The 24,505-nt window shown below is 42.7% G+C and overlaps 1 protein-coding gene across 2 annotated transcripts; it reads left to right on the top strand.

The window, feature by feature from the left end:
• Positions 1 to 14,765: 14,765 nt before the first annotated feature.
• bend3 (BEN domain containing 3) lies at positions 14,766 to 24,419 on the top strand. 2 transcript variants are annotated; one of them, XM_080750183.1, is made up of 5 exons: positions 14,766 to 14,972; positions 17,203 to 17,257; positions 18,404 to 18,585; positions 19,720 to 20,142; positions 21,389 to 24,419. In XM_080750183.1, exons 2-5 carry the CDS (start codon positions 17,206 to 17,208, stop codon positions 23,177 to 23,179), a joined length of 2,448 nt encoding a protein of 815 aa, XP_080606309.1. In that variant the 5' UTR covers positions 14,766 to 14,972; positions 17,203 to 17,205; the 3' UTR covers positions 23,180 to 24,419. The 2 variants fall into 2 exon arrangements, with proteins under 2 accessions (XP_080606309.1, XP_080606310.1); XM_080750184.1 differs by lacking the exon at positions 14,766 to 14,972 and adding an exon at positions 15,020 to 15,122.
• The last annotated feature ends 86 nt before the right edge of the window (positions 24,420 to 24,505 follow it).

The raw sequence follows: 24,505 nt of genomic DNA, 5'->3' as shown, positions 1-24,505 counted from the left end.
TAGCGTTAAAAGAAAAGAGTATCAAATAGGAGTCGGTGGACTAATCACTGTCTGTGGGTCCTTGAAATGAAAAGGGTTAGTATCCCAGGACACAGTAAAGCAGGATTGGAGTAAAACAAATAACACTTCGGGGGTCCCAGAGATGAAGAATTGTATCGAATGGCGGGTCCGTGGCCTAACGGATATCAAACTGGGTTCCTTGTAATTAAAAAGGATGAGCGCATCACTGGTGTAGATGAACGCCACGTTTTCAGCTGCTTCATTTCGAGAGTTTTGGCGAGGGCATCTTTACTATAGCTCCTCTGCCCACTGAACAGGCGCCCCACCCACCTGTGGGAGTCAAATAGTTCAGCGATGGATATCTGAGGCGAACGTCCTGGCCAAGCCGGAAAGCTCTGCGAAGGATTCGAACCCCAGTCTCCATGGGTAGGACCCTTTCCCCTGCATCACCCGGACTGGACGCAAATAAAACAGACTCTTAACACTTCTTTGAGCCAGGTGGTAACTCAATGTCTGAGAAAGACTGTTCCGTTTTGCTCTGTCACTTTGCGTTACAAATGCAATGGCAACAGCCAGCAATGATTTGTCATTAAAGGAAAAAAAAAAGAAAAAAACCCTGACCCATCCATCATCGTGTCATATGTTGTCTGTGTCGCCTGATGATCGTGTTTGTCCCGGCGCTGGTGTGTATGATCAAATCAACCCGGGGTGGGGAAAGGTCATGCTCCCCCCCCACCCCCTGCCCCCCCCCCCCCCTCCCTCTAACCGCCCTGGCCCAGCCTGCAAGCGTATTGTAGCTCCGCCAGCAGTAATTATTAATGAAGAGACTTGAACAAATGGACAGGAAATGCAGCGGTATTGATTGGGCCGGCTGCCCTGCTCTAAGCTGCGTTGGCTGGCGCCAGGCTGGTGGCCTGTGGTTTCCCAGGCTGCTGTCTGTGCTGTGGAGGAGGGGGAGGGGGAGGGGGAGGGGGGGGGGGAACAGCCAAGGTGTGAAAGCAGGCTGGAGGGGGCAGCAGCAGCAGCAGCAGCAGCAGCCACCACTGGCAGCTGTCTGTCACATCCATAGCCCTGCCACGAGCTGAAGGACACACTGCTGGGTAATTGGTAAGGTGGTTGGGAACGGGATAAGAGAGGGGGGGGGGGCAGTGTATTTTTTTGACGTTTACTATTAGGGATGGGACAATATGAAAATGTCATATCACGATTATTGTGACAAAATAAATCGCGATTTACGATATTATCGCGATAATCAAAATCCATTATCCTGAGGTGGAACATTTGCCAAAAAATAGCAGATCTAGAAGCTCACAACGCGTCGCCACACGTTGTGAGCTTGTAGATCGGCTATTTTTTGGCAAAGACATTTTGATAGAGAGTGAAAAGAAGTTTGGCATCGATAGGGCCAACGGTGGCAGAGATAAGAGTAGGGGCAAAAGTGTGACGTGACGTGACAGAGGGACAGCCGGTGGAGTTTTTCGTAGTAACTTAAAAAACATTACTAAAAACATTTTCACACGTTCCTAAAAATACATTATCTATAAGCAGATCTACAAGGATATTAGAATAATATATGGCTCGCATCTAATCTCAATCTACGCATGGTGACGCCTTGAGATTGTAGCTCTGCTATTTTGAAAAAGTGGAAAGAGAATTGATAACATCACTCTTGTCGAAAAAATAGGGTGATGTTTGATTTTGTCCATATTGTTCACTTGGTAGAAAACCCACCGGGAGCAACTGGAAAAGAACAGTGCGTTATACATAAATATAGTAGAGTATATAAAAGAACAGTGCGTTATACATAAATATAGTAGAGTATATAAAAGTGAGCCAGGGAGAGTAGGGTGGCGTTGGAGCAGAGACAAACCTGCTGGAAGAGGAAAGGTGGCACTGAGGACTGGTGCAAAGAGGCTGGTATTTTTGTCTTTTGGCTGGAGAAAAGAGGAGGATGGGGTCTTTATAGTGAGATCAGAGCTGGCCCACAACATGCTGTGTCCGTGTCTAAAAAAAGCCAAATGTATGTGACTGTTGCCTGCTTGTAGGTCCATTTCCTCTAGTGGGTTTTAAAGTTTCCACCGGTTGGGTGTGCTGGGTGCAGCCAGGCACCACATACATACATGCATGCCAGGGAAAGCCTTGGGCACCTAATGAAATATTTAGCCTCGCCATGAGCAGACATGAGGGAAGTTTCATAGAAAGTTAAAAGGACCAAACGAGGATTGGGGAGATGTGTGCACCACTAGACTGACAAAATACAGTTCTTAAACAAAACATTTACACCCGACTACTACACAGTACTGTACCATAATTAAATAACCATACTTTTCAGGATTCACGCGTCACGTTTCAAGCTTGTAGATCTTTTACTTTTGATACTCTGTGTGACGCTGTAGTATGATCTCAATAGGGCATTAATTTACGAGTATGGATATGAGAGGTTTGGTTTCTGCCAGACAGCAACGATATGCTTCAGGAACAGATGCTCATTCAATGGTACAACCACACCAAACGTGTTCTTCTGTGTTGGTGTTAGTGTTGAGTTTTTTTTTCACAAGGACTTTTGCTGTGCATTTTCTAAATAGCACATTTTCTGAATATCCCCTGGGACAAACAGACACACACACACACACACACACAATTTTAGAACACAAAATTAGTGGAGGAGTTATATTAGACTTTCCATTAGTCTTAGTTATTATGAATGGCCCCCGTCAAGTAAACACCTGTTAATATCATCATGCGGCTTGACTGTGATGGATGAAAATCGTTCTCCGGCGATGGGAACAGTATGCCTGCTTCGCCCTCGCGGACACAGACGAGCATATTGGCCAAAAATGACACTTTAACGAGCTCTTCTCTGTGTTAAGTGCTGGATCCCAGCCCCTCGCTGCAAAGCCCTCCGCTTCAGTGACCCTGGACCGTGCTTTCCCTTCCACAGGTCTGGCGCGCTCCATTGCGTGACAGATCAGACTGCCATCCAGACAGCTCATTAGCCAAATAATGAGAGCCTGCACGGCCGCACGTTGTCTTATTATATCATCTCCATATCGACATATCTGTGGTTAGTGACGGAACATTGGGTGCCAGTGTGTGCGTGAAAGTTAACCCATTTAGGCCTAGGATTATTGACTGCATTAACTATTGAAAAATAGCAGATATACAAGCTCACAGCGCGGCACCGAGTGCCACGCTGCGAGCTTGTAGATCTGCTATTTTTGAAAAATCATTATTTTTCTTTGCAAGTATTTGAATATATCTATTTAAAAGCGAATATTTGTAACTCAAATATTTGCTTCTGGGGGTCCCTGGAACAACATATTTTGAGATGGGAGTCCGTGGCCAAATACCTGCACTTTTGGGGGTCCTTGACAAGAAACAGTTTGAGAACCACTGATTTAGAGGAAGGATTTAGAAGTCGTGTCAAAGATCGGGTCAAAGATATTCAAAGACTTGCACACATTTTCAAGTTTTTTCAAAAATAGCAGATCTACAAGCTCGCTGTGAGCTTGTATATCTGCTATTTTTCAGTAGTTAAAGCATAAAATAATGGTTAAAGTGGTTAAAATCTAATGCGACTCAGGCGCGTTCCAGGTATTTGAGTGTTAAATAGCTGATGATTAAGACGGAATTATTGCACAAGGAGACGTTACCGAGTTCACTGCGTAGCCACGGCGGCCGACCAAAATCTCGATGAACTAAGGGAAACCAATGTAGTTTATGATTAAATATACTAGAATTTGCTTTGCTAGTAACGGTTTCTTATTAAATGTAATCAAACGATGAGCCCTTTGTTCACAAGGTCTCCCCATTTGTCAAGATTAGATTGTGCTCACTAGAGATTTTAGTATGTGGAGCTCAATTGAGATGGTCATAAGCTAAAGGAAGACTTAACATGTAATTATGTCTGCAAACCATGACCTTTACTTCACTCTTATGTCAGTGTGCTTCTATTATAGTCTTCACTATGCTTTGGTGGCTCTGAAACATGTAAAAGACACTACCAACAACCAAAACCAATTGATGCTTTTGTGTGATGCTGTAGTATTGTATGATCAAGTAGAGTTTACTTGATCATAGTTACGAAAAAACACAAAAAGTTTGAATACGAGATCAAACGAAGCTATGGGAAACTGACCAACAGGAAAAAGGAATGCCACCATTTGTTAACTGTATTACTGCCAGATGTTGTTATTTATTTATTGGGTTTTGTGCCAGCAAAAGCACCTTACCTGTGTTACCTGATGTTATAGACAAAGATGTATTCATTTTTTTTCATCATTATTATTTTCTTTTCTCCTTAAATAGGTGTACCTTGGCTATACGAGCAGTAGAGGGCAGCCTCATGCAAGAATTAATGTGAAAATGGCCGCGGTAGGCTCCCGTCCGTCAAGACAGGAAGAGTGTTGTTACTCCATTGATGCTAACGTCCAGTGGGTTTTTGAGAGCACTTTTACGGGAGCTGTCTCTACGGTACACACCCGCGCGACCCCTCATCAGTTTACAGACATCAAAACAAGGCACAAAAGAACGAGCCAAAGAACGTACTATTGGCGGTGCGCCGCCGGGAAAAATGGGGCGAACGGGGGTTACACCCCGCCATTCCGAAACACCGCTATTCCGAACGTTGACTTCTAACCCTAACCCTACCCCTAACCCTAACCCTAACCCTAACCCTAACCCTACCCCTAACCCTACCCCTAACCCTAACCCTAACCCTAAACCTAACCCTAACCCTGCTTCGGAATAGCGGTGTTTCGGAATGGCGGACTGTTGCCGCGAACGGGAACGTTCAAAGCGGTAAAAGAGTTAAAAGGAACTAAAGGTTAATTGTAACTATTCTAAAACGGCTAGTTCCATTCCTTGATTCTGATTGGCTGGTTTCCCTTTAATTGCTGTGGTATATGAGACTATAATCCACACCAGACACTTTGCTTCGCCTCGTGTCTCACCACACCTCTCATAAAATACCAGGTAACCACATGCCTCTTGTGGCTTATTGCCTAGAACCCATACAGCAACACCTAGCAAACAATGCAGTAGTTCCCAAGCATCTTATTTGTAATGCACCGAGTAACCACCCAGCAACTACTCTGCAAACCCTGTGGTGACTCCCTAGCAACAACTAGTCAATATCATCATTAATGGGACGATATGACATATGTCATGTCACGATTATTGTGTCCAAAATAATTGCATATTAATATTAACACCCTAGTTAAAATATGCTTAAAACTCTTGAAATGCCTTTTTGTTGCACTTGCATCCCTGGACCCATATTCTGGAGGGAACCTAAGCCAAAAATAGAGAGATTTGGTGTAGACAGAAAAAAAGCAGTCCCAAGTACACTACAAAGCCAACTCAGGTTCAGTGTATGACCGAAGATTTCACAATAATTAAAATCTCCATGGTATGGTTATTGTGAGCATTTGTAGCGTGTTAGACGATAACGATCATTGCCCCGTCCCTAATCATCATAGATATCTCCAATGCCACAGCACTGGTGCTTTTTCTCTCTGTTCTGACAGTCGCCCACGATTCTCACCCAGCTGCTCATCAGCAGCTACTAGTTAGTTACCACCTGTCCTTGTCTCTTAGAAGCTTTCACGTTACTTGAACTCAAGGTTTTAGTTGCTTTCAGTCAGCCCACACACACAGAATACAATAATGATGTAATTCTTGCTGGTAGAGAGAAAATCGCTATCCATGCTGAGCTGAGCTCATTTGTAGTAACAGAGTGATAAGACATTTGCTGAACCAAAGGATGTCAAATGCTTTCTGGACAAAATGCTACAATATAATGGTAAATGGTGCATTTTTATTATAGAGATTGTACATTACATTCACCCATTGACATACACATTCATACACTGATGGCGGAGGAAATCATGCAAGGCACCAACCTGCTCATCGGGAGCAATTAGGGGTTCAGCGTCTTGCTCAAGGACACTTCTACAGTAACTCTGGGCAAGCCCGGGATCGAACTGGGAACCTTCAGGTTGCCAAGCGGCCACTCTACCCATGAGCCTCCCCAATATAGTTTCAAACTACCTTTTACACAATATCAAATAACTTGACACTAGCGTCATCGTCAGGCCTGGAATTCCGTCATTTTAGGGGCAAGGCCACGTGGCCTTTGGTGTTTTGTTTTTGAGGGCACAAAGGCCAAATGCCAGGGCAGGAAGGCCATCAAATGAAACAAGATTTTTAATACCTAATCTGCAGTGAAATAGATAAATGATGGTATTTACAATCTGATACATGCTCAGCCCTACACCAATCAAAGTCACTGGATTGGTTTAAAGATGGGCACTCTGGCCTAGCCTGATTTCAGACTCTGCGCTGCAGTTCACTCAGAGAGTGGGCGGGTCTATTGGCTGGAGCCAGGCTAACTCTGGCCCAGAGTCTCTGGGAGTTAAGATTTCAGAATCTCAACAAAAGACACCGGTGTCTACATGAAAAGAAAGAGTGTCTACTGTCTACATATTGACAAGAAAGAGACAGGAGAAAGTTGTATTTTCAGCTGGGGCTGTGGTCTCAGGTCATGCTATTGGTTTGAGGGGCACACGGCCATGGCCTCCATGAAATTCCTGCCCTGGTCATCGTTGTTAAAATCAAAAGCAGACATAAAACATCACATGTCAAAAACGATGCAGCGTGCAGTAGGCTACTCAAGAGATTGTCAGAGGGCGATAATTGGTCCTTATTCCTGTGCAGAACAGACCTGTTCTGTTGGATTACAAAAAGAATCCATGAAAAACATATTATGGCAGACTGCCATTTATTTGAAGAACATTGGCAGTACTTCAAATAATTGTGGATGTACGTATAAGCCTCACATGCCATTTCAGAGCCCCCTGCCACAATCTATTACATCTGCTAAAAGTTCAAACAAAACAAACCTCCAATAACCAGTGGACATTTCCCCGCTGCTATTGTATCTCTCAGCACTAGAGGGAGACATTAGCATATGTTTACCCTTCTGTTCAAGCAAGGCGCTTCAGGAAAGAGATCACTTTCAGATTTCACAGCAAAGGCATACCATCTGGAATAGAGACAGATGTAGCATTGTAATGAAAAATGGTATGGGCCTCATTGGTTCACAGGCCTTGAAGAAAATATGTCTCTAAACATTCTGCATTTATGAGCCAATATACGCAGTGTTTTAATCATCCACAACGGTGAACAAATACTGTATGTGGTCTTTGGAGATATAGAGAGAAAGTTTAATTGCAGTGTATTACAAATAGACCCCATGTCTAGGTACGTTCTCTATCACAGCGCTACTCAAACTGGGGTCCGGGGACCCCCAGGGGTCCTTGAAGAGGTTCCCAGCTAATCTAGCCTCACAATCAGTTTAACCATGTTTCCCCCCTTTTTTTCTTTTTTTTTTAAAGCTGATCTACAAGTTCACAAAACGGATGAATTGTGAGCTTGTAGATCTGCATTTTTGAAAATGTTGGAAAATCTTGAAAAAAAGGTGAACATTTGGGAATTATATAGAATTGTATTAACTCATAGTATCTTCTCTTATGGGGATACAAAACATAAGTGCCACCATTTAAAATATGAATAACCAGGCTGATATTTACTATAATATGACATAGACTAGACTGTATTGTATTACAATTTAATGCAATATCTGGTTGCATTTTTTGTTTATAAACAATGTGATCAAGTTTTGATGAAGATTATAATCTACTGTTGCTAAGCAACTCCTAGCCGTGACATTTTGGCAAATAACACACAGCACTGAGCACTCAGTCTGCCAATCTTATTACTTGATCAGAAACGCTCCTCAACGGAGAACAGCACCAGATACCCTGGTAAGATGTATTGTTACCACAGTTTGTTAAAGTAAATACCATTTATGTTACATTGTTTTTGCCTGTCATTCTATGTTATGGTGTAAAAAAGGACCCCAATTGAAACAAACCCAAAAGCTTTTTTGAGGTATCCTTTTAGTTGACCTTGTACCAGTGAACTGTACTGTCATGAAACTGTGCCCTTTCGTCTTCAATTAATCAATAACTACCTTTTTATTTCCATAGCAGGGCTGAGGGTGATTTCCAAGGGTGGTGAGGAGGTGTGATTACCCATTACACCATTTTATTAAGTAAAATGCTGCCAACTAAATCATATGACCTGTTCCTTGGAGGAGTTGATGCAAAAAGTGTCAAGAAGTCTCCTTGTGTTTTATTTTGTAGCATCATTTCAGTGTGTCCTGTTTTCAGTGGTTAGGATTTACTTTGTTCTTGTGTTCCTTTTATTTTGTAGGCATTATTGTTCCTATTTTTCCCTGTCTATCCTTGTTACTGTTACCTGTCTTGTCTCACCTCCCTGTGCTTGCTAGTTTTCTCCACCTGTGTCCTGTTAGTGTCTTAGCCAATCCCTGTGTTGATTGTCAGTTGTGTTCACCTGTGTCTGGTTAACCCTGTGAGTATTTAAATCCTCAGTTCCTTGAGTTCTCTGCTAGTACTTGAATGCATTTAGTGTTCAGCAGTAGCCTAGTTTTGTTATAGAGGTCTCAGTATGCCTACAGTAATTCTTGTGATCTTGTGTTTGGCGGAATAAACTATTGTTTATTCGACCTGCTCTGCCTCTTGACTATCTCTTGAGTCACACCCTAAAAGGAGTTTAGTATGTTTTATGGGAATATTCTATGTAAAACGTAATTTAACGTCACAGTATAATTAATGTCATACTTTCTTGTGAGGCAAAATTGTTTGCAGTATGCTATCAGTTGTTTTATTTAAATGATTGGTGTAACTTTGTTGCAATAAATACATGAAATGGAAGTGGTCGTTTTCAATTTACGTAATTTGTTATTAGAACAGCTCAAAGCAATGCAGTTCAGAAGTTTTCTCGAAGAAACTTAATTTAGCTAATCAACTAAGCTAGGGTTATAATACCACATTGAGAAACTAGTTGCAAACAGTCATATTTTTTTATTCAACAGTCAAAAGTGAAAACCACAAATGCACTTGATTTAATAAAAACATTTAAAAAATAACTGCTATAGTCTTGATCATCTGAAACTAAGAAATTGTGCTTTAAATGAAAGTGTAAATCTGGTTGTTCTAATAAGATGGTTTTAAAGAACAACCTAAATTGCAATTGTGTTATAATGAACCCTGGTCATAAGAGGGTGTTGTATCTAGTAGATTCTGTCAGGGGAAGAGGTGTTTGCTGTGGTTTTTCATATATTGACCTGTCGGCTCTCCTTTTCACTTTAAATATAACCTCCAACCTTTAATTAGTGTGAAAAATCTGGTGGTGCAGTGGTAAAGCAGAGGACTCGCAAGCTCAAGGTTGTGGGTTTGAATCTTACTACTGGAAAGCCTTTAACTTTGGTCTTTTTAAGGTGAAACGCATGGAAGCAGCCCGCCTCCCTCGTCACGCCCTCTTTTAGCTCTGGTAGGAGAGGGAGGAGCATAGATAAAGTCCACCTCTGGGGGGAGGAGTTTAGGAAATGTACATATTAATTTAATTATATAATTCATTATTTTTCACATTTCTGGTTGATTGTTTTGAGGCATTCGTTAGTGTATATTTGTGTTCTTTCTGCATTTTACCCCAGTGCATTTTGAATTCATCAAGGTTATTTTATTGAGGCTTTTGTTGTTGTTTGAGTTGTTTTATTTTGAGTTGATTTTCAGTTTTGTTTGAGCTTTGAACCTACAACCTTTGATATATTAACCTTTGGTTTATCCTTTGAGCCATGCTGGCATGGAGAAATAATCAGGAATGTTATATTTAACCCACCTTTTAGAATTCAAATGGGCAGTGAACATGTTCCACGTGAGATTTGAACCCCAGACCTGTCACACATGAATCCTTGATTTATCTCTTGAGCCATGCTGGCATGGAGAAATAACCAGGAATGTTATATTTAACCCACCTTTTAGAATGGTGAAAATGTTCAATGTGAGAATTGAACCCCAGACCTTTCATATGAACGATTTATCTCTTGAGCTACAACATCTTGGAAGAAACATTTGAAAAAATATATATATTTTTTTTAAAGATTTGTTTTTGGGCTTTTATGCCTTCATTGGATAGTACAATAGACTGACAGGAAACGGGGGGAGAGATGTGGAGAGACATGCGGCAAAGGTCGTCCGGATCGGGAATCGAACCAGCGACGCCGCCAGGCATCAATGCCTATATGGTATGCGCGTAGACCAGTAGGCCACCGGGCACCCCAACATTTGAAACAATATTTAATTCATCTTTTAGAATTTGGATGGACAGTGAAAATGGACAGTGAAAATGTAGCCTGGCAGTGCCAGCCTCTTTCACTTTGGGTTGGAACTCAGGCTAGTGAAAATGCTCCTTCAGGTGTTTTGAACCCCAAAACGCCTGTGTTCAAATCACATATTTATCATTTAAGCCAAACTGGCCTGCAAGATGGCACCGACAACCTAATACTTGTCCTAGCTTTTAGCTTCTTTGTGATTGTTAAATCCTTAACCTTTGGTTTATAAACCACAGAATTATCTTATGTATGTTACCCCATTGCAAGCTTGACTTCATCAAGGTTATTTTGTTGAGGCTTTTGAGATTTTGCTGTTTGAGTTGTTTTTGCGACCGTCAGGTCGCATTTACTATCAAAACCTCCACCGGCTGTCCGTGCGTCAGTCAGTGAGTCCGTCACACTTTTGCCCTGCTCATATCTCCACAACCGTTGCCCCCATCCATGCCAAATTTTGCACACACACTCCTTGACTGCCAAACTACAACCTCCAAGGACCCCCGGAGCCCCAGGGACCCCGAGGTCCCTGGGGGACCCCCAGATGTAAAAAATTACCAAATGTGCTCACACGTCACACGTCACACTTTTTCCCTGCTTATATCTCCGCACCCGTTGACCCGATCCATGCCAGATTTTACACACACACTCCTTGCCTGCCAAACTACAACCTCCAAGGACCCCCGGAGCCCTGGGGGACCCCCAGATGTAAAAAATGACCAAATGTGCAAAAATTACCAAATGACCACCCCAACGGGGCTGCTCACGGGGAATTCCCGGGGACCACCGACTCCTGCTGCTCCAGAACGGATGCAAAAGTGGTGGCGCCCCCAGTGGAGGACCCCCTGCCACTGCAGCGCACATAAAATGCCGTAACTCGGGCTAGGAGCGTCCGGGAGAGCCGGGGCCGGTACCTATTCGTCCGCCAAGGCAACGCGGAGACCCCACCCCTCATTTCTCACATGGCCCTATTCTAGCGCCACCTTCAGGCCGATTTTTAAAACACATTTTTGGACACTGCTCCTACAGTTTTTGCCCTAAAATCACGAATATCACTACACAGCATGTCTACACTCATGTCATGAACATGGATCAGGAAGATTTTGGAAAAACAAATTTTTGCCCTATTTGTGGAGATAAGCCACCTACGGTCGCTTATCTCCCGATTAGGGAGTCTTACTGGTTATTATTATTATTTTGTGCACTTCATAGGCATGTTATATGAAAGGTCCTTAGATTGTGTGTAGAATGTTTCATGCAAATTGCTAAAAGAAATCCTAGAATAAAAATGGGTTTAAGCGTTTCACAAACTGCCCAAAATGATATAGCGCCCCCCTTTGGCCAATTGGGGTAAGATTGGTTTTAGTGATATTTGGACTAACACTCTACATCTTTGCCAAATGCCATGAACATGTTACTTTGCATGTATGATTTAGAGGCAGAAGAATAATTTGCATAAAACTGCAATATTCATTGAATTATTAAAAAAGCATGTTTCAATTTAAAAAAATCCAATCTGACAGATCTTATATTGGTCCAAAGTTCATGTAAAAAAGGTTTTGTGCACGTGGCGCGAAAATTCCAGAATAAAAGCGGGTTTAAGCGTTTTAAAAAATGCTCAAAATAGTGGAAAATCTAAGGATAGAGCTTACTTAACAAAGACACAGATATCTTCCGCTTGAGTCAAAGCACGCGTGTAAGCAAGTTGCATGTCTTCAAACGAAACAAGTCAATTTGGCCGATTGCTGTAAAAAGTAATAGCACATGTCGCCACAGTATGCTGAACACATTGATGTTTTTATTTTCATTTTCTGTAATAAAACAAGAAACATATATAAAAAGCATTTCCAATACTGTTCCCAAACCACTGCAGATAGTCATTCAAAACCTGTATGATACATTAGGCATTAACCCATTTAGGTCAGAAACACATCCTCGTGCTGCACAGCACATGCACAGTACTGTAGCAACATACCCGTTTCTGCAACCCTTACCCTTGGATAACACTTGACATTCCTCAAAGAACCCAGGGCAGACCCATTTGAAGCTAAAGAAATAACCGCACTAGAATAAAGACTATCTAAACGTACGTTAATTAGTAATGCCAAGCAGGGCCTTGGTGAGTTAGGGCCTTGGTTTGATGCCTGTGGATCTCCATATTTGGGCATAAGGGGGTACCCTAACATTCTAATTTTCGGCCTGGGATTTATGACATCAGAAATCTCCTAACTTTTGCTTTGTCATGCAATCAACTTCAGAGCAGTGATGTGGCACAGAGTGACAGTGAGTCACAGATGTGGTACAGAATGACTCATATATGGGTATAAAAGTGACATCACTTCCTGTACTGAATGAAGGACTGACAGACAGACAGACAGTCAGTCAGACAGACAGACAAACAGACAAGTTACGAGATTTCTCAGGGTAAATGCGACCTTCGGTCGCAATAAACACAAAGTTCTGACTGTGAACCAAATGTAACACCAGAAGATACTTCTTTGAATAGTAGCCTGATAGGTTTGTCAACAACATGTATATTTAGCTTGACATACAATGTATTGCGGACGGGGGGTTTGTTTACAAAATATATATCTTCTAAAAAAATCACAGAAGTCACTTATTACCTCTATGCACAATTGCACATGTCCCTGACCCGTTCTCTCTAGGGCCCAGTTCTCCTGAAACCGTTACGCAACACACCTAAATGGGCTTAACTGCACACTCTGATCTGTCCATCAACTAATTAGTAATTACATAATTAACTTATAGAAATAGAATTCCACATTTGAGAGGGCCGATGCCAAATGTGAACATGCATGGACTAGGGCTGTCACGATATGACATTTTACAGGACGATTAATTGTCACTCAAATAATTGGCGATTAACGATTTAATTGTGTTTTTGTCGTTGATAATTACATTTCTGTTTGGCTTTTAGGCTTTGAAATTGCACATGGCAGATATGACACATAACCTAAATACACAAAGAAATTACTGACATATTTGACATCTTACTACTTAAAAAATAACTTTGATAGTGGAAATAGCCGATCTACAAGCTCACAACGCGTCGCGTTGTGAGCTTGTAGATCTGCTATTTCCACTATTTCGGACATTTTTCAACATTCACGATTATGACGATTATGACAAAATAATTGCGATAATGTCAAATAATCACGATTAGACGATTATGTAATAATTGTGACAGCCCTATGTCCGGGGACCCCCAGGGGTCCTTGAGTAGGTCAAAGACGATCCCCAGCAAATAGAGCTTAAAGGCCCACTTCACCTCTGGGACAACCAGATCTTATTTTATTGTTGTTTGGGACACGATCAACACAATCCTGAGTTATTTTTTGTGTTCAATCTGGGTTTTGAGATATTTTTGTATTTCAGCATGACTAGTGATGCATTTAATCTGTTTTATCCGCTTTAACCCTGCATCGATCTACAAGCTCACATATACTGTATATAGTTGCCTATATATATATATATATATATATATATATATATCGTCGTTGTCAGGTGGAAACCTTGTATGTCCAAAACCGTTCGTTTTGTATTTATCATCTATAAAATGTACTAAACTAGTGAAAACAGCAGATCTACAAGCACACAGTGTGCTTGTAGATCGGCTGTTTTCACTAGTTTTGTGTGAGTCTTGTATGATGAAGCAGGGCTTTGCTTTACCAAAAAACGTAAACATTTGAAACTTGGAGATACGAGGTTTCTGCCTGACAGTGACTATATATATATATATATATATATATTACATTTAACAACCCACATCTTATAGACATCATCTGATAGATGTCATCTCATGTCATGTCATGATAGGCTACATCTTAATTTAGGGGTCCTTCACATGAAAAGAAGAGAACCACAGATCTAAATCACACAATATAAATGTAATTAGACTACTAATTCCACAAATGTGAGTTTGGTCAATATCCTGTCAACTTTAGAAATGTGCAGGCAGGCACCCCGTATACTTAGACCTATAGGCTACTGTATGTTGGGTTTGTTTACTGTTGAGTGAGAAAACAATGTTGCACATTAGACATTATAATGTGATAATGTAAATGACACAACTTTAAATTACACAACTTTGATTTCATCTGTTGTCCCCCACACACTGACACAGTCCTATTTTGATCCTATCCTATCTCTCCATAGCATGCATGCATGCACTCTTCTTGTGCGTCCAGTCAGTGTCATCAGAGGCGTCAATTGGGTATGGCAACCTTGGCTACTAGGGCAAAATAATAAAATGTACTGTAAATCTGTAATCGTGCCTGTTGCTAAGGTATGGCAACATGCCTAGACACCAGTCATGTTGCCATACCTTAGCTTTTTCTGAACTGACGCCGCTGATGAGTGTCATGCAGCAGCAGTCCACGGCACGGCTCCAGAGTCCAGTCCAGTCCACTCATGTCCACTCCACAGTCCACTGACTCCACGCACAGCTGTGCGGAAGGAAGGAAGGGAAGGGAGGGAGGAAGGAAGGAAGTGACACAGCAGGCGCGCGCAGCACCGTCACGTCACGCGAGAAGGCACAGCCGAGGAAAAACACACACAGACAGACACAGACAGAGAGAGAGACAAGCAACAACAAACTGTTATATGTGTGTAATAAAGCAGGACATTGTACCTGCAGACATGTCCACCGCCTCCCCCGTCACCAGAGCGACGCGCAGGGCTCGGACGGAGTCGTGAGAAGGTGAGGCTCGACCTGCAAAAACGCAACAACGCATTAAAAAAAATAACACACAATATATATAAATATATATATTTAAAAAAAAACTCCGTCCACGCAAACATTGCCTACTAGTACCTTCCCACCGCGTCATTAACACGCACTACAAAATCTGTTTGTTATTCTGCATTTTTTTTTAGTTTTTAGTTTTGTATCTGACATTATTATTAGGGGGGTCATCGTTTGTTTTGTGAGACTTTACTTCTTCCAACGCTTGTTTTATGAAAGTATGCCGCTTATTATTCGCACAGCTGTTTGTTTGTTTGTGTTTTTTTTCCTCTCTCTCTCTCTCTCTCCTCGTTGTGTTTTGGTTCTCTCTCTCTCTCTCTCTCTGCGCTGAAGAATGAGGAAGTGAGCCCTGCGATCAGCCTTGGGTTGAGGGGGGGAACAGATCTACAAGCTAACAACGCGTCGCCCGGCGACGCGTTGTTAGCTTGTAGATCTGTTCTTTTTTTTCCCTCTTCTCCCTCTTGACCTCCTGAGGGAAAGAACTGCACAAGAAGAGTCTCTCTCTCTCTCTACATAATATCCTCAGTCACAGTCACACTGACTGACTGGAAGTCACAAAACAAGTCTTCTTATTCAGGAGAGACATGATGACATCCAGTGATATCTATTTGGATCAATCACAACTATTGTTTTTTAAGAGAAATGTTGCCAACACAAGAGATGCCATTCACTTAAGTTACAGGCCTCTCTTTCTTATTTAGTTTTTTTTTATGGTAGCCCATGTCTAGCTTTTAATTTAGGCTATCTAAATCAGTGATTATTATCCTTTTTTAAATGTCAAGGACCCCCATTTTGATATGCACTAGCCCCCCCCCCCCCCCCATTTGATATGACATTTATTATTGTTGTTTTTATGTTTTATCTTTGGGATGACATTATTACTGTGTTAGACATGATACAGCCTGTCGTTGGTCCAGAATTCCTTTACTGTTGGTGTAGGCCAATTAAGAGTGAGAAACTCTGATCAAAATATTGACTGTAATCATTTTTGAAGATTAACTGTAAAGTCATATGGCTGTGGACTCTTTGGAACCCCCTCAAGGACCCCTGGGGGCCCCTTGAGAGCCATTGGTCTAGATATTACAGTATGTCAGTAAAACAATAATGGCATTAACAGAATTGTATCTTGTCGCAATATAGCATGTTTTCTGCAGCATTTGTGGACATACTGTAAATAACTACTGTAGCTGCCGACACACTGTCGATTTTCTTCTTTTGTTTTACGTTGACACTGTCTATGTTTGTATTGCATAAGTTTGTTGAATTTACATGCCTATGTTGTATTTATATGGGTGACATGTTTACCTTGATGTCCCGAAACTTTATTCCTGTATGTGAGATAAAGTTACTTGGAAGTTGTGTGTCTTAACACAGTGGTGCTCAACTGTGGGTCGGGACCCCCAGGGAGGTCCCCAAATTATTTTGGGGGGTCCCCAGATGATTAACTTAATGTGCAACATTGTTTTCTCACTTAACAGTAAACAAACCAACATAAATGGGAGTGTATAGAGGGTATCTGCACATTTTTTGAAGGACTTTTTAATACCTCTAAAATGACAAATTAAACACTGGCCAAATTGTCAAATATTAGAGGCAGAAATTGTGAAAATAGCAGATCTACATGCTCACAACGGCTCACCACACGAGGCGTTGTGAGCATGTAGATCTGCTATTTTCACAATAGAACCGTCACGTGTTAAACAAAATGTAATGCCTCAACTCTTAGTGCTCGTCCGGGTGGGGGGGTCCCCAGTTAAAATATGATTATTTTAGGTGTCATAGCCTGAAAAGGTTGAGAACCACAGGCACAACCTGTCGTGCCAATAGGGCTGAGCCCGATTGGCAGGGTTTTTGTGCGCTGAGTCTTCACACAGAAGTGTCTTCGCGCTTCACGCCGCGAACCGCGTCACATGACGTCCCTCATGTCCCTCATGTGAGGATATCACTCTCCTCGTCTTGCCGACTACGTCAGATTGTAGCGATGCACGGACGTGGGGATTTAACCCGGGGGCTCCCACTCGCCAGACCAACACAGGCCAATATGGCTGAGCCCAATTGGCAGGGCTGTTGTGCACTGGGTCTTGGCTGTACTAACTATGGGGGCTACACAGACATACTTCTAACATTAGTGACTGACACACAAATGCCAATTCATTCTAATGACTTGAAATGTTTTTAATTGTAGGATATGAATTCCTGTGAGTATGGGGAAAATCGAGACGGAGCGATGCTCGAAAAAGGCAAGTCTTTCAACTTAGTATGTATCACCTGGATTGTAAATTTGAATAATAATAATAATAATATGGAATAATAGGTCTGTGTTTTTTGAAGCCTACAAGTATATTGTAACAGGAAATACAACGACAAACTGGTTATGAAAGGATATATACTGTAATCTAATTGCAATACCACATTTATTGTACCTGACCTTTCTTGCCAATGCATCTTTATGTGAGGATTGAGTCACTGCATATTAATCAGACACGATGACAATAAGACGAAAAAGTGTCATTAACATCAAACTAAGTAATAATGTATTTGTATCTTTGTTAACCCATTTAGGCCTGAACACATTATGACGCAATATTTTATGCTTTAAATATAAAATAAAAATCACACTCGTGTGAACTGAGCGGTGGTGTGTGTGTGTGTGTGTGTGTGTGTGTGTGTGTCTGCAACAGCGCCCCTCCCTTAACATGTGTGGTCAGAAAAGGTTACTGCAGGCTACAGACAGACAGACAGACACGGAGACAGACAGACAGACAGACCCACACACACGGCCACGTATAGGAGCGTTGTGACCACTGCTCAAAAATAGCAGATATACAAGCTCACAGTGCGGCACCGAGTGCCGAGCTGCGAGCTTGTAGATCTGCTATTTTTGAAAAATCGTGAAAATTTGAATTTTGACCCGATTCTATAAGTGTCTTTTGAATCCTTCTAAGATTTTTGGAAAAAACCTATGTTTCGATGTCAGCAATCTGGCCAGCCATCGTCAAAGAAGGTCCTTTTCACTTAACTGGAGCTCAGTTAGTCTGTTCTTGAGAGACTACTATGTCAGTGGTTCTCAAACCTTTTCATGTGAAGGACCCCCAAAATGATATTTATTTGGCCACGGACCCCCATTTCAAAATATCTAGTTCCAGGGACCACCCAGAAGCAAAATTTTAGTTACAAACGTTCGCTTTGAAAATATATTCAAAGATTTGCACTACATTTTCACGACTTTTTCAAAAATAGCAGATCTACAAGCTCGCAGTGCGGCACTCGGTGCCGCGCTGTGAGCTTGTATATCTGCTATTTTTCACTGGTTAAAGCATTCAATAATTCTAGGCCTGAATGGGTTCTTAATAACAATCAAACGCTACATTTGTTATTTACAGAAGAAGAAATACTCATCGTCCCAGACATCAAGGAGGAGGAGAGGGACCTTGCCGTCGGTGAGCCAGTGGTGGAACTCGATGGAGGATCTCCGTGTGTCACAGAGACGGCTAAACGGACGTCCGCAGAGATGGGCTCCGACACTAACCGCTCCACCAGCACCAAGAGAGTCAAAGTCTCAGACCAGGTAAACACAGCTCTGTGTCCACTGGTAACCAGAGTATTCATTTGTATGCATTTACCAGGGGTTGACACTAAGGTCTCAGAGGCACTTGCCCGTCGGGCAAGTACAGGTCATGTTCTACTTGCCCAAAGGTCATGCCCACTTGCCCGAAAAGTATATCGTCCATTATAAAATGACCCTATTTTAATTACAGCTCAGTTTAACAATTACCATATTTCTTTACTTTCTGGGGCTGTGCGATAAAAATGTCATACTGTACCTCAATACTTACAAATCCAAATACCTACATAGCTATGATTGAATATGTCTATGGTTTCACACCAGCTATTTTACATTTTTAAGTACTGTATAGCAACAGTAAAAACAGCTTATTATAGGTAATCTGTGCTCGCCTCTTATTTTACATTCCGCAGACCAGAAGACAGAACGCGCTGGCCACGTTCAGTTGTTTAGACAGATATCTCTTGTTGAGTTTATAGACTGTTGTGTTCCCTCTCAAATGAGCACTTGCCCGGTCGGGCAACCTGAAAGCAAACTTCACCTGCCCGAAGGTTTTATTTACCTGCCGGGGGCAGGTGGGCAAGCCTTAGTGTCAATGCCTGAATTTACAGATAAACACAACTAAACATTTTTATTTTGGCCATCCTGGATGGTGAAAAATAAAACATTTTGTTGTGATCTGTAAAGGCATACTGTACAATGGGAGTTAAAACAAAGATAAGTAAACTGATATTGTTTTACTGAAAGTCTTTAATATTAACAAAAGACTATCCAAGTAGATGTATACAAAAATAAAATAAAAAGTATTACTCTAACCATGTGTACTTCCGCTATTCTTTTCTTGGTAACAGTTTAGATCTACATTACACATACTGTATTTAACCTATCAAAACCAGGGAAGCAGTGTCATTTTAGGTTTTTGCGTTGGCTATTCAAAAATAGCAGATAATACAAGCTTCATGCAGCGCTGCGAGCTTGTACATCTGCTATTTCTGACCTTTTTTTGAAAAATGTTCAAAGTTTGAGAACTACTGATGTAGATGGCATTCGTTGAAACGGCCTCAGGGTCTTAATGGTGTTGAACGTATGACCCGTCTTTGATCAACCACAATGCGTGTGTCGCTGCTCCCCGTCTAGACCATGCAGCAGCTGTTAGAGGAGAGCGGCCGACATGAGCCTTTGTGCCTGACCACGAGCGGAGACGTGAAGGATGGCGGCCCAGAGAGATCCAGGGCGTCCTACCGAAAGCCCCTGTTCAGCATCTCGCACAGGATCACGGAGAAGAAGGTCACGCCCAGCGCGGAGCCGCAGCAGCACACCAGTCTGGGTGCGACGGGTCAGCACCTCGCCTCTAGTGGCGTCCTCTCGCCCAAGCTCCTCAACAACGTCGGGGAAAACGGCCTGCTGGAGGCGTTCCCCGCCACGGGGACGCCGGGACAAGACTCACCGACGGACTCCTCCGGCCTTTATCCACTGATAGAGAAGATGTTCTTCATCCTCAACACGCTGAACTCCAGCATGACGCAGCTGCACAGCAAGGTGGACCTGCTGTCTCTCGAGGTCAGTGGTGTGAAGTAACCAAGTACCATTTACTGAAGTACTGTGGTGTGAAGTAACCAAGTACCATTTACTGAAGTACTGTCAGGGTTCCCACGGTCATGAAATTCCTGGAAATATTTTGAAATTAGAAAAATCTTTTTTCCAGTACTGGAAAAGTTTTGGAATGTATCAAAGGTCCTGGAAAAATAGCTATGCATTGTCTTTTGTTATTGATTTTGTTAATGCCTGAAAATAGCAGATCTACATGCTCACAACGCCTCGCAACGCGAGGCGTTGTGAGCATGTAGATCGGCTATTTTCACAATAAAACCGTGTTATACAAAATTCCTCAACTCTTAGTGCTCGTCAGGGTGCCCGGGTCCCCAGTTAAAATATGATTATTTTGTGGGTCATGGCCAGGAAAGGTTGAGAACCACTGCCATACATTACCTGTCTTTGGGCACTGCGCATAGGAGTAAGCGACTCCTTATTGAGCTGAATTATTGTTATATAGTCCTGGAAATCGGGTTAAATATTATTGAAAAGTTTTGGAAATTAATTGGTAAAGATACCCTGTACTGTGCTTATGGGCAGTTTTGAGCCGTTTTTACTTTACTGGATTATTTCCAATTTTCAGTTTTCTACTCCTCTACAAATATTGTACCTTTACTCCACTATGATTATTTGAAAACTTTAGTTACTAGTTACTTTGTAGATTTTGATTATTATTGCAAAACATACATTAACCACTTCACCCTATATACATTTCAGCCATTTGAAAATAGACGATCTACAAGCTCACAATGCGTTGCTTCGAGCTTGTAGATCTGCTATTTTCAAAAGATTTTTATCCACAAGTTTCCGCGGGAGTTTACTGGAGACTATCGGGACCAAACTTCCGGGTTTAACAGCAGACATACAAGCTCACGTCGCGTCGCAGATGCAACCCGTTGTGAGCTTGTAAATCGGCGTCGGAAGCTCGGTGCAGACGCCTGCGTAATGCACTATGGGGCGTTGGAAACTCGTGGATACATTTTGTTCTTTTGAAAACATGTGAAATGGGACATTCTGCATAACGAGTACTTTCTACTTTGTTTTGGTACTTTATGTTCATTTTGATATTAATACTTTTATACTTTTACTCAAGTAAATTTCAAATTCCACACTTTTACTTGTAACAGTATGTCTACATTGCAGCATCGATACCTGCACTTGCACATTGTACTTGTAATAATGCGAGTACTTTTCCTCCACCGTCTCTCTCGAGGTCCTGCGGATAAAGAAGCAGATCAAGCCGCCGGAGATGGCGACAGAGTTCCAGCCTCCGCCGGAGTACCTGCTGACGAGCGACGAGCTGGGCCAGCTGATGGAGCAGACCTCCAACGCCGGGGAGCTGGGCTGCCGCCTGCTGGTGCACCTCTTCCCCGAGCTGTTCAAGGCCAAGGAGTGCACGCACGGCTGCGTGGCTAGCAAGAGAACGCTGGACTCTCTGCATCTGCAGCTGATCCGCAACTACGTCGAGGTGTGCTTCCCCCTGGTCCGGGACCACAGCGTCTGGCAGGAGGAGTGCCTCCTGCAGATAAACGACTTCTTCAATCGCTTCTGGGCCCAGAGGGACATGGAGGGCGCGCGGCTCTGCAGGAAACAAGCGACCGCTTGTGTGAAGCCCGAGCAAGAGGACCGGCTCTCCGAGGACGACGGACAGCAGAACAGCCTGGCCGCGCCTGACCTCACCTACGACGCGCAGGTCACGGAGGACCTGGACGAGTTCTCTTCCCCGGAGGACTTTGTGATTTTCCTCCTTCATCGTCTTTTCCCAGAGGTTTTTGAAGAGGGGAAAATGCCGGAAGGCGGCTTTAGTAGTGTGGGGCAGATGATTTTGGACTCGGACAGGATGGAAATAATAAGGAAGTATATGGAAGCAAATTTCCCTGATGTGCCAGAGGATAGCTGGCTCCAGGTCTGCATTCAGCGTATGGAAGATGCACTCGAGGGACCTCATAGTAACGGCAACGGGAGTGAACCGGACAATATCAACGATGAGAGCTATGACACGGCCAGCCATCCTGAAGACGTTTCTATTATCAAAGTTACAGACCTATGTGACTATGACCGGCCTGGTCGGAGGTCCAAAAAGTCTCTGCTTGCACCAGTGGACTTTGACAATCTGGAGATCCCTCCACCAGACTTCAGCGTTCCTCAGGAGTATCTCCTGTCCAGGGAACAGCTGAAGAGCAATTATGACTGTAGCTTGTCCATCGGGAACTTTGCCTCTCGCCTGCTAGTGCTTATGTTCCCCGAGCTCTTTACCCAAGAGAACACACGGAAGCACTACAACTGTAGCGGTTCCCTGGGAAAGAAGCAGCTCGATCCCGTTCGCGTGAACCTGATCCGCCACTACGTGCAGTTACTGTACGCGCGAGCCAAAAACGACAGAGTGTGGATGTTAGAGTTTGTGGGCAAACTCGACGAGCGCTGTAGAAGACGCGACACGGAACAGAGGCGTTCGTATCAGCAGCAGCGCAAGGTCTACGGTCAGGAGCCGGAGCAAGACGCCGGGGACTTTGTCTGCCAGGTGAGCCACCTCAATCCAGACATTAGCCTGCGAGAGGACCCGGATATCCCCTCTCTGCCCCCCGAGAAAAGCAGCAAAGACTTTTGCAAAATCCCTCTCGAGGACCTAAAGGTGACCGTGCCGGATTTCCACGTGCCGTCTGTCTACATGCTCTCGGACGCAGAGGTGCGGGAGATAGTCCAGCAGAGCCTCTCCGTCGGGAACTTCGCGGCCCGCTTGCTGGTGCGGCTGTTCCCCGAGCTCTTCACCCAGGAGAACCTGCGTCTCCAGTACAACCACTCGGGGGCCTGCAACAAGAAGCAGCTGGACCCTGTGCGCCTCCGGCTGATCCGCCACTATGTGGAGGCGGTGTATCCCGTGGATAAGATGGAGGAGGTGTGGCACTACGAATGTGTGCCAAGCATCGACGAGCGCTGCCGGCGCCCCAATCGCAAGAAGTGCGACATACTGAAGAAAGCCAAGAGATCAAGCACTGTGTCCTAGTGCAGGGGTCTTCAACAAACAAGTGGGTCCGGGACCCCCTAAGCGAGGGTCCTCAAGAGTTACTACAAGGGGGGGCGCCAAATCTTTGTGTGAAGGGATTTTCTTTTTTTTTTACATTAACCACTTGAATCTTATTCCGAGGAGAACTTTGGCCAAAAATAGCACATAGACAAGCTCATAGAGCTTGTAGATCTGCTATTTGGTGTAGAGGGGAAAAGCAGATCAAGTACAGAGCCAAAGGTCAAGTTCACTAGTCTAAGTATTGAGGGTTTAAGTGGTTAAATGTCTGGAATAATCAAAAAACATGAATTGACACAACACTGATGACAGTGCTGTCAAACAAGTCTATGAAGCTATCTATTAAATCTATGACTGATGAAATGTTTAAATACACAATTTTAACAATATGTAGTGGGGGTCCATGCCTCATCTCTCTCTCAGCTAAGGGGTCCTTGGCCTGAAAAAACGTTGAAGACCCCTGTCCCAGTGAAACTATTTTTGCTGTTAATCAACACTTTTGTTTTCATGAAAATAAATTGCACAGTACATAAGCTGAAGTTAAAAGTTAGACTTTTACAAACTTGTCCTATGTAGGGTGAAGCCAAGCAGTTATGGGTTTTCATCAAGTACTATCTTTTGTTCATACTTTACACTATGACTACAGCAGTAGATGTTGTAGTTTAGTCTTATTATTGTTGGACAGAACTAATAAAAAGCTTTTATTTATATGCCAAAACCGTCACTTTTAGCTTATCTAACATACCTTGTTAACTGTTGTAGCCTTAAAGACAATAACAATGTTAGCTAATAACATAGATCACACAGCGAACATATATGGATAGTAACTGATCTTTCCATTGCATTAACTGACGTAGCATTGTGCCACCACTGTTTCAATAACAATGTGCTTATGTTATACCTTCTTATAGAAGTTTATATTATATGAAAAACAATTTAACCATGACAATGGATCATGTTAACCTATTTCTAATAAAATCACATTTATAAATGCAATATATGGTGGAAGCTTTTATTATCAAAGAGTCTCTCAAAGTGGGGTCCGTAGACTCCCAGGGGTCTTGGAGGCAGGGGGTCCTCAGCTACATTTGTTAATCGCTTTATCTGTAGTTAATGTTGGCTATTCATAAATATCTGATAAACAAGGTCAAAGAGCGACACAAGCTTGTACATTTATGAATATATTTACATATTTTTGATATATATTCTTTTAAAACCATCAAAGTGTTAATTTAACTGTGTACAAAATATTTTTGGTATTTTAACATCTAGGCTTTTGGGAGGACCCCGGACAGTTTTTAAGTTTGA

The sequence above is a fragment of the Nannobrachium achirus genome (genome assembly GCF_963921795.1).
Source record: "Nannobrachium achirus genome assembly, chromosome: 20".
Taxonomy (NCBI): domain Eukaryota; kingdom Metazoa; phylum Chordata; class Actinopteri; order Myctophiformes; family Myctophidae; genus Nannobrachium; species Nannobrachium achirus.
The sequence above is the reverse complement of the archived record's forward strand: the minus strand, read 5'-3'. Positions and strand labels throughout refer to the sequence as shown.